Source organism: Bactrocera oleae, chromosome 3 (genome assembly GCF_042242935.1).
Source record: "Bactrocera oleae isolate idBacOlea1 chromosome 3, idBacOlea1, whole genome shotgun sequence".
NCBI lineage: Eukaryota > Metazoa > Arthropoda > Insecta > Diptera > Tephritidae > Bactrocera > Bactrocera oleae.
The window spans coordinates 87,799,273-87,809,575 of record NC_091537.1 but is presented as its reverse complement, the minus strand read 5'-3'; the positions used below and the strand labels follow the sequence as shown (position 1 = coordinate 87,809,575).

The window sequence follows — 10,303 nt, the reverse complement described above, 5'->3', positions numbered from 1 at the left end:
TAAAAACCAGAACCAAATTAAATTGTATTTTATTTTTGAATTTTAGCGCTTTTTTGAATTAAAAATGCTTTTTTAATGGAAAATTTGGAAGTATTAAGCTTTAGCGAATTATTTTTAGTACTTTTTATACAGTCAAGCACTATAGTAAGTGTACATACAATCAGAGCTTAAAACCAAACAATTTTAAAATAATTTTTTTTTTAATTCAATATGTTTCTTGTTTTGAATAAAAATATTTTAAATTGTAATAATAAATATTTTATAAAAAAAATTTGTATGTTTAAAAACTTTAAACAATTTTGCTGTATACATACTTAAGTGACTGACTGTATATATTGGCATAAAAAAAAGGATAAAAAATGATAAGTGCTTAAAATAAAGCAAAAGGGTTTATGAAAATATTGTAACAAAATATTGATAGTAAAAAATAGCATTAAAAATATATGTAGGTGTAATAGAAAAAAATAATAAATAATAAATAATTAATACAAAAGGGTAAAAGAACAACAACCACTATAACTACGAACAAATATTATAACTACAACAAAATTGTTAAATAAATAAAAAATTACAAAAGCATCAAAAACGAAACAGTTTGAAGGCGCATGCGCGTGGCAAAAATCAATAAAATCTGGCATTTGGTTTAATTTCCATAATCGCGTCGAAAATATATATATTTTTGCTTATTATGTTTAGCTAATCCATTATTTTATTATAATAATTTGTTTTTTAAATTTCCCTAAGCGCAGCAGCTATGCATACAAGCCTGTCTATGCAAGTAAGTTTGTTGCTGTCTAAAGTGACAGCATTTCAAATGATCCTAACGATCATGCGCAAGATTATTTAAATTTTAAGCTGTAGTTGTACTCTTTTTCAAACAGTTGCAATACTAATATTTTTTAATTTTTTATTAAACTTTATTTTCTTAATATTTGAATTTAGCATTTTTTAACTAATTTAATTTTTTAAGTGCTTGCCAAAAATTTGCTAATTAATAACAACGCGGTATTTGTTTTTGTGTGTACATTTGTTATGTAGTTTCGTCAGATATTTTTTGATAGTTTTGAAAAGTTTTATTTACTTATCAAAGTTTAAGTCAACATACTGTGGCAACTCTGAAATTTTGCATGTTTAAGTGAATTTCGAAGAATTTTTAGAAAATAACGGTAACGATTTACTAAAATATTTGTTTATAATAAAATCTTAATTTTTACAAAAGCAGAATTTGAAAAATTTGAAATTTGAAATATTTAAATTAATTTTTAGTTCATCACTAACGAAAATTACTGGCATAAACTTAATTTGCACAGCTAATATTAAATGAAAAAAATTCTTTAATTTTCATATAAAATATTTAGAAAGCGACTTTCGTCCAAAAAATTCAGGTTATGTAACTCCTTTTTCACATTAGAAATACACTTTGAGCTTTCTAATTTTCCTGCCTAGCTTTCGAACTATACTGTAACTTTTTGCAAATTTTTATATGAAATATTTAGAAAGAGAACTTTGTCCAAAAAAATTTAGGTTATATGCAACAGCTTAAGTTAAGTTAAGCTTATATTTTTTTGAGATAAAATAGCTCAAACAAAAATTAATCGGCTGTTTTGTGGGAAGTTCGCACACCAAATATACAAAACAGGTGCAGAAAGTTAAGTTTTGAAATACAAAAGCTTAAATATTGCTAATGTTGCTGTTTTCCAAAAACTTATTTCAAGCTCTGCAGTCGATTTGAGTTTTTCATGTGCGACTTAAGTGACAATTTTCGAGAGCTGTTAAAATGTAAGTTAAATAAGCTTGATTTTGAAATATAACTGTTTAAATATTGCTGTTGTTTTCTAAAAACTTAGTCAAAGCTGTGTAGCCGATTCGAGTTTATTTTGTGCGGCTAAAGTGATAATTTTCAAAAGCTTTTGCAATAATCATCTCTAAATGACCAAATTAGGTTAAAAGCTTTCGATTCCTGTTCAAAATATATTCAAAATTAATTTCAAATTTGCTTTTCGGTTATCATTTAGTTTGCCTGGCTGTCATAAGCGATTTTTCTACCGTTTCTAACCTCTTTCTTTGTCCGGGCCACATTGTATGAGTCTACTATTTGTTAAAACAAGCATATAGGTATAAACAAATTACTCACTCTTGTGCTCGTTGCCGAAAGTTTAACGTTATGTTATGTGCCGAAATGCGTTTGCTGACTTTGAAATACAGCCGATTTGAGAGTTTTTTTTATAATGTTGTATGTATGTACGCAGTTTTCTTACGATATTTCTAAAGTCGGACGCGCCTGATTTTGGTTTTTGAGGACGAAAGCTTACTTAATACCGTTATACGCTTGAAGGTTGTATGATTCGTTTTCATTGTAATGATAATGACTTGAGTTGGATGATGTTTTTTGTTGGAGTTGGGTGATGTATGTTATGAATGATTTGTAGGATTTTTATACGTTGATGGTTGATATTTTTATGAAATTTGGTATGTATATATTATATATATATATATATATATAGATAGTTGACATGTGGTATGCATGTTTGTTTTATGCTTAATTTTTGCCTTTTCGCTGTTGGTTAGTTTGCTAGTTCTTTAGTTGAATACTTGCTTTCGCATACACTTGCTGTTTGTTTTGCTTGTATTTGCTGGTTTTGCTGGCTTACATTTCATTACAGTTACAATTTTTTAGCTGTAGCATGTTTAAATTATGTATGTATGTATTTATTTATGCTATAAATAATTTTATATTTATTATTAGTTTTGCATTTTATTTTAAATTATTTATTATATATATGTGTATGTATGTATGTATATGGTTGCTGCAGTTTTGTAGTAGTAGTTGTTCTTGTTGTAGTTAATGCTGTTGCTATTACTGCTTTTGTTGGTTGTAACACGAAATTTTTTTGTCGCATTTCGCTTCCTCTGCGGCATGCCACACTACTTTGCATGTATGTGTGTGCAAGCCTGTGTGTTAGTGTGTGTGTACGTATGTTGTTGTTGTAGTAGTTAGTGTGTAGTTTGTAGTCTTCTTGCTGCCGGCTTGCGAATCTTACAATTTACGCTACTATCTTGGATTCTTCATGACCACCTGCTTGAAGGCGCCGGTCGGCACGCGCGCTTTCACTTCGTGACTACCCAACGAGGCGGTGCCATCGCGTGCAATGTACAGCTGCAGGCCGGATGCTAAGCGAACGCAAAAGAAAAAATATATTTAATTGATTTTTATGACTTAATAACGGTATTGCTCTACTCACTCTCCGCCGATTCGGCTAACTGATCCAATTTGGTATCCTTTAGTATTTCATCGATTAGCGAATTGGGATTGACGCGCGTCTCCTCGACGCGATCCGACACACGTGGACCATCGTCCAGCGGTCCCTTCTTGCGCTTCTCAGCCGCATTCTTCATGCGATCTAGAGATCCTGTTTCACTTATGACTAACGAACCGGAACTGGGGTTCCTGAAGCAAATGTGACGCAGGCGTAGTGGTGAGTAGAGTTGTATGCGAACATAGTGTTGTTGTTATATTGTTGTAATGAAGTGCCATAATTGTTGAGTATCACATTGTAGTCGTGTTTTTGTGTTGTTTGTTGTTGGAAAAGAGCATAAAAATAGAAAAGGATTAAATTAGTTTATAAATTTATGAAAAATTTGGTTGTACATATTGAAACTAACATCTAGGTATGTATGTAAGAATGTATTTCTAACAAAAAAAAAATTAGACAAGGAAACATATACATATAACGGTAGAACTCGAGTGGAGTCTTTTCTGCTACTACTTTGCTATGCAAACAGCTACAAAAATTTGTGTATGTGCTTGTAACAGTATACTTGTAGTATGTTGGACAAGAGAAATTGTTCTAAGACAAAAAAAAGTTGATGCATTAGACAAAAAATTGTATCACGTGTCGAAAAATGTTCACAAAAATTATGTAAGTATGTGGCGCAAGTTATGTGGTGTTGCTTTAGGCAAGCCAAAAAAGTGGTGATGCATTGCTAGCTAGTGAGTGGTGAATAGTGGAGTGGTACTTAAGGTGTTGAAATAAGATGTTTTTCTACCAAAACATTAAACTTATTATAAATAATATGCAGGACAGTAAATTTTTTTTTTATTTTACTTACAAAAATATGTGTAGTTATATTATATACAAATGCATAAAAAATATGACATTAATTATTATTTTGAGGTTAGGTTAGAGAAAATTATTATTTTGAGGTTAGAACTGAGAAGCGAACTGAACTAAAAAAAAATATTATTTTGTGGTTAGATTTAAACATAAACAAATAACAAATAATATTTAAAAATAAAAAAAAAGTTTAGAAACAGTAGTTAGTGATCAGAAAATGGCTTTTAAAAAAATTATAAAATATTTGAAAAAACAATGAAAATATATTTTTCTTTATAAAATGTGAGGTTAGGTTGCAATATAAAAAATGTATGCATTGCAATTTCTAAATTTACATAAAAAAGGTTAGTAGAAAAGATTAATTTTACATTTAAAAATAAATCATGCGTTATTAGTTTGAGGTTATGTTTGAATCTAAATTTTTCTTTCGTAATTTTTACTGAGTGAGTCGAAATTGTTAATATAAGTAGTAAAAAATAGCCTAAACTGCATAAAAATTTAAAACAAGCCGCGAATTAGTGCAAAATAAGTATTAAGCTAAATTGCAAGAGAAAAAGCAAGGTCAGAATTCGAAAAAGTTTCGTCTAAACTTAACTTTTCGTTAAATATATAATTCAACGGTAATAAGAGACCCTAAAACAGAAAATCAGAAAAAAAATGTCAGCTGCACCGCAATAGAAAACGCTTCACAGCAGCATTTCTTGTAACATTAAAGGGTATAAAAAATATTTAACTTGATTTTGATAGATCAGTTTATATGGCAGCTATATGCTATAGTAGTTCGATCTGAACGATAGGTTCAGAGATTATAAAGTTGCCTTGGACAATAATCTGTACAAAATTTCGTGAAGATATCTTTTCAGGTAAGGGAGTTTCCTAGCAAGGGTTCGATTTTGATCGGCCAGTTTGTATGGCTGCTATGTGTTATAGTTGTCCGATTTAACCAGTATGTTCGTCGATTATAACGCTGCATTATACAATAATCCGTGCCAAATTTCATGAATATATCGTGTCATATAAAAAAGTTTTCTATACAAGAACTTGATTTTGATCGGTCAGTTTGTATGACAGCTATATGCTATAGTGGTCCAATCTGAACATTTTCTTCGGAGATTGTACCGTTGGCTTGGACAATAATCCATGCCAAATAAAAAAGTTTTCTATACTTGAGGACTTGAGTTTGTTTGCGAGCTATTTGTTATAGTGGTCCGATATCGGCGGTTCTTACAAATGAGCAGCTTCTCAACAACTGAGTAACTAGTTCAAGTATATAAAGACGGATGGACATGGCTAAATTGACTCAGCTGGTCAGGCTGATCTTTTACATATGTATGTATGATAGGGTATCCAACAATTCCTTTTGGATGTTACAAACTTTATGGCAAGCTTAATACGGTTCACGGTATAAAAATCGAATCAGACTTACGGAAAGCCGGTTTATCAAGTCTTAGAGCCGAACCTATTGTAAAGTCGATAATCCTACTTGGATTCCCAGGAACAAACCAAATCAATGAAACTCTATCGTCACATTGATTTTTCTTGGAAGTCAAGATTGGATCACTGAAAAAATTATGACTTGAAAGTTTCCCTACCGGTGAATTCACCCAAAACGCGTATGAAAGAAGAATCGACTTTCTTTAATACAAATTAAAATTTAACATTAACTTAAAACATTTCATTGCATATAAAACTCAACATCATGTAAAATAGAAGTTCAAAATTCACCACACATGCTAAAGAGCGTCAGAATGCCTAAAAATCATAAAACATGCTAGGAAACCTCGAAAAAATTTCAGAAACAGGTATCCGAGAGCATAACATAGATAAGTAAAATACGTTCAAAAAATATTTAAAAAAAACGCAAAATCGTTCAAGCGAAAAAGCGCACATTCAAATACATAGCCGAGCTCAACCGACACTACTTTCGAAAACAAGCTACAATTACAATTTTACTGTAACCAAAAGTTTATAGCGTTTGAGGACATCGAAAACGAAACTAAATTATGCAGTACAAGACTGCCTTGCAAGAAGGCTGCAAAATCATGAAAACAAGTCACCCAGCGCAAACGCACATTGTAATGCTGGGCCGTCGTATGATTTGTGTGGTCGCGAGCGGTGAAAGAGTGGCGCCCGATGCGCACAACCCGGCATTATTGTTGGCCGCCACCTGTGCCGCCGCCGCTTCGGCCGCAGCCATCGTTGCGGTGGTGAGCAGCAGTGATGCGGCCGACGGATTCGAACGTATGCTGCAGGCATCGGTAGGACTGGCCGCCAAAGAGCTCAGCGCATCGGTGGTCGTTGAAGTGGAGGTAAATGCGCCGCTCGCCAAGCGCGGACTATTCGCACCGCTACTACCACAGCCACCGACGGCGCCACCACCAACACCACTGCCAAACCCGTTATTGCTTGGTGAGCCAATCAACTGCTGGTTGGCGTTGGTGGTGTTGGGTGTGCTGACGCCGCCGCCATCGCTGAAGCCGATGCCATCGACGGTGTCGCTGCTGCTGCCAATGCCCGCCTGTGCGCCAGCACATTGGAAGGTGATGACGGCGCCGCTGCTGCTGCTGCCGCTGGACGAGGATGCCGAATGCGTGGAGTGTATGCTGCCGAGTGTGCCGCAGGGTGAGGAGCTGCTGTTTGCTGCCGACGCCGCAACGGCGGAGGGCGATGTGTTGGCGCCCAGTGCAATGGATGAGATTTGGCGATTGCTGCCGTCGAGTAGGCGACGCGGTACGCCGCTGAAATTGCGACCGGTGCTGTTTGTTGGCGATGCGAGATGGCGTTAAGCGTTTGTCGTTGACGAAGCACGTGATTTACGGTTTTTTGTTTTAACGGTTATTTATTTAACAAGTTTTTTTTAAATTTATTTTTTTGTCAAGGGCGAAGCGGAAAGCAAAATAACGACGGAAAAATAGTAGAAAAGACACACATATATATATTTATAGTAATTCATATGTATAGAAGTGTATATATATACTATATATATGTATGTTTGTTGTATAGACATTGATAAGCATAGTTACATAAGTAAGGTTTCAACACAATAAAAAGCTTAAAATTTGAATTTTCAATAATTATTTGCCATTTAATTTTTTAATTTTATTTAAAGGAAAATAAATTTACAAATATATATAGCAGCTATGTACACATGTATGTGTTTATGTATTAAGATGTGTGTAGCTACTTGCCTCAAAATATGCTTGTGTGTGTGAGGTGCGTGTAAAACGTGGTTTTACTCAAGAAAAAAACAAAAAAAAAATTAAAAATCACCAAAACAAACAAGAAGAAAATAACACATGACAGTATTGAAAATTGTAAATTTATAAAAATTTAAAAAAATATTTACGCAGAAATGTATTATGGTTAACAGAAGGGACAATACGCTGAAGTCTTTTGAGTAGGTTAAAACAGTAACAAACATTTTTTTCGAAATCTCGACGACTTTGAAACCAAAATATTATACAAAAATGTAACATTTCTTGTATTATGTGAAAAATAATAATATATAAAAAATTATATTAACAATAACAAAATAATTTAGATAAAAAAGAGTTATTTTTATGAACCGTTCTCACAAAACGGCATAACTTTCATTTAATCTAAGAATGAATAATTTTTTTTTTTTTTTCGGAATATAATAACATTAAAAAAGACCATACAAAAAAACCATTCGAATAATTATACATTTCTCAACTTAGGAAGGTTTTTTTTTTGCTTTAAAATAGAATTGAGTCTCCTTAGAAAAAAACGTAATTTTTTTTTAAATTTTAACTTTTTTAATTTTAATTGCTTATCTTTTTCTTATTTTATTTAAAATTTTTTTTATTTATAATTATAAGTTTTTTCTTAACTTTTAAATATTTTTTAAATTTAAATTTTTTGTTTTTAATGTTTTAATATGGTTTTATGTTCTTCTTTTCAATTTTGAAATTGAGTTTTTAAAAAAAAAAATTTTTTTTTTCAGTCGTGAAATTAATTTTTTAAACAAAATAGTTCTTTCTTCTAAACAATCTTTTTTTTTTTTTGAAATGATAGGTATAAAATTTGTTTGCTCTATGCACTGTAAAAATTTTAAAGGAACGTAAATATTTATGTTAATAAAAAATTTAAAAAAAATCGACACTCCTTTTTCAGATAGTTTCACCTTAAATATGAAAAGAAGGCATATCAGTTGATTTAGGAATGGATAAAATAATTTTCGAAATAATACATTTTAAAGAAAAACTAACCAATACATAGCTATAACTGGTCAGAAAAATTTTTAAAAATTAAAAACTGAACTTCTAACGAATATATTTAAGTAAAAAATTATTAAAATATAAATTATTTATTTAAAAATAAATTTGAAATAATATATAAAATAAAATAAATTATAATATAAAAAGTAAAATTTATGATATATTATATAAAATTCAAATATAAGCAGTGAATTGAAGGAGAAATTTTTTCAACAGGAAAAGCATTTACTCCATTTGGTTAATTTTCTCCTCTCTAAGTTTTTGTTCAAATATAAAAAAAAACAGCAAAAAATATATTTTTCTCCATGTCCAGGTTCAAATCTTTTTTAACACCAAAAAATATCGGTGTCCAATTTATGCACCATTAAAATTATATAATATTTGGCCCAAAACATATTAAAACAATTAAAAAAAAAAAACTTCAGATAATGGGGGTACTCGCTTCGAATCACCTAAGAATCCTAAGAAAAAACGTAAGAATGTTTAGGCCGAGTAAATTTAGTAAAGGATTTTAATTTTAAAATCAAATTTTTCGTTCACACTAATTTAGCGGAGACCGTCTGACTTCCTATAATAATTAAAAATATTTAACATTATTTCCTCTTTTTCCATAACCCACAGCAACACATAACCTCAAATTAACTGCGAAATACTCTGCCACGCAACGCCAACGTGACAACGTAAAGCATTTAAGTGCTTTCGAATAATTCACTTGCGATTACAGCTCAATAAATCACGCGACACAGAGTTTAAACGTTGAAAGAAGCAAAAAGGACATTTCGCACACGAAGCGATAAATCAGGCAAGAACAAAGATAAGCGCTAGGAAAATATGAATGTGTTCACATATGTAACGTATACATATATATGGTATGTACAGGCAATTTAAGGGTTAAGACAATGTTGGAAGATATTACATAATGAAGGCGGTAATGGAGATAACAGGAGAATAATTTTAATCTGAAATACAAGTTCCAGCACATAAAAATAGGAATATAGGTAACACAAGTCGGATACACATTTTTTTTTTATAATTTTACAAAATTGTCAGAATATCAGTCTCTTTAATTTCCCGCTGGGCTTGTTAGTTATGTAAGTGCCTAGCTATTGTTGCAAGTAGCGCCCTAGCTGAAATTCGCCTTGTGGCCATAAAATCATTGACCCAGTACAATGCAACTAAGCACAATGCAACTCAAAGCTGTATGCGCACGCATACATACACACGCACTAACAATTATTTGAGCCTTAGAATATTTTGCGCCTGTTGGTATGCTATAAAATACGCAGTCTGGGTATGACGGCGACAGCAGTGCAAGTGCAAGTGCACCGCCTACCCGAGTGTCATGGCACAAAATGTGAGCGTGTAAAGAAAAAAAAAACACAACAACAATAACAATGGTTGTAGTAGCTACACAATAAATATGAATTTTAGATGTACACGCTTGTATATTGCCTTGCGTCAAGCATAACGGAAGCATATCCTTGCTCTAATTTATTTATCTGTACATATTTACACATACATATTTGAGTAGCCTGCAGCAAATTTTTTTCACACATACAATACAACAAAATTGCTATAGTTCAACAAATTTATTTTTTTTATTTTATTATTGTTGACATTTTATTTGCATTCACGCTTATGCTTCGCAGACGGAAACTGTCAGCCACAAAAAAGACAACAAAAAAAGTGAAAAAAAACAAGTTAGTTTCGGTTGCAACTAAACTGTACTACCCTTCACAAATGAAAACGTTTTTCATACAAGATATTGCTTATGATCGTTCAGTTTGTATGGCAGCTATATGCTATAGTACTCCGATTTTAATAATTTTTTTTGGAAATTTTACAGTTGTCTTGGACAATAATCCGTGCCGAATTTCGTGCAGCTATGCTGTCAACTTTTCTATACAAGGCATTGATTTTGATGGTTCAGTTTGTAAGTGGGTTCTGACA

The 10,303-nt window shown here is 31.8% G+C and overlaps 1 protein-coding gene across 9 annotated transcripts in view; it reads right to left on the bottom strand.

Annotated features, from left to right (window-relative positions):
- Positions 1-895: 895 nt before the first annotated feature.
- LOC106615535 (EEIG family member 2) overlaps positions 896-10,303 on the bottom strand; it is a 158,105-nt gene continuing 148,697 nt past the window's right edge. For 5 of the 9 annotated variants that reach the window (XM_036359814.2, XM_070107143.1, XM_070107142.1 and 2 more), the window contains 3 exons: positions 6,188-6,871; positions 3,243-3,439; positions 896-3,171 (listed from right to left, as the gene is read on the bottom strand). In XM_036359814.2, coding sequence (XP_036215707.2) covers positions 3,053-3,171; positions 3,243-3,439; positions 6,188-6,871 — 1,000 coding nt within the window. In that variant the 3' untranslated portion in view covers positions 896-3,052. Of the gene's footprint in view, positions 3,172-3,242; positions 3,449-6,187; positions 6,872-10,303 lie in introns of all 9 variants that reach the window. The other 4 variants (XM_036359808.2, XM_014231793.3, XM_036359813.2 and 1 more) reach the window with 2 other exon arrangements.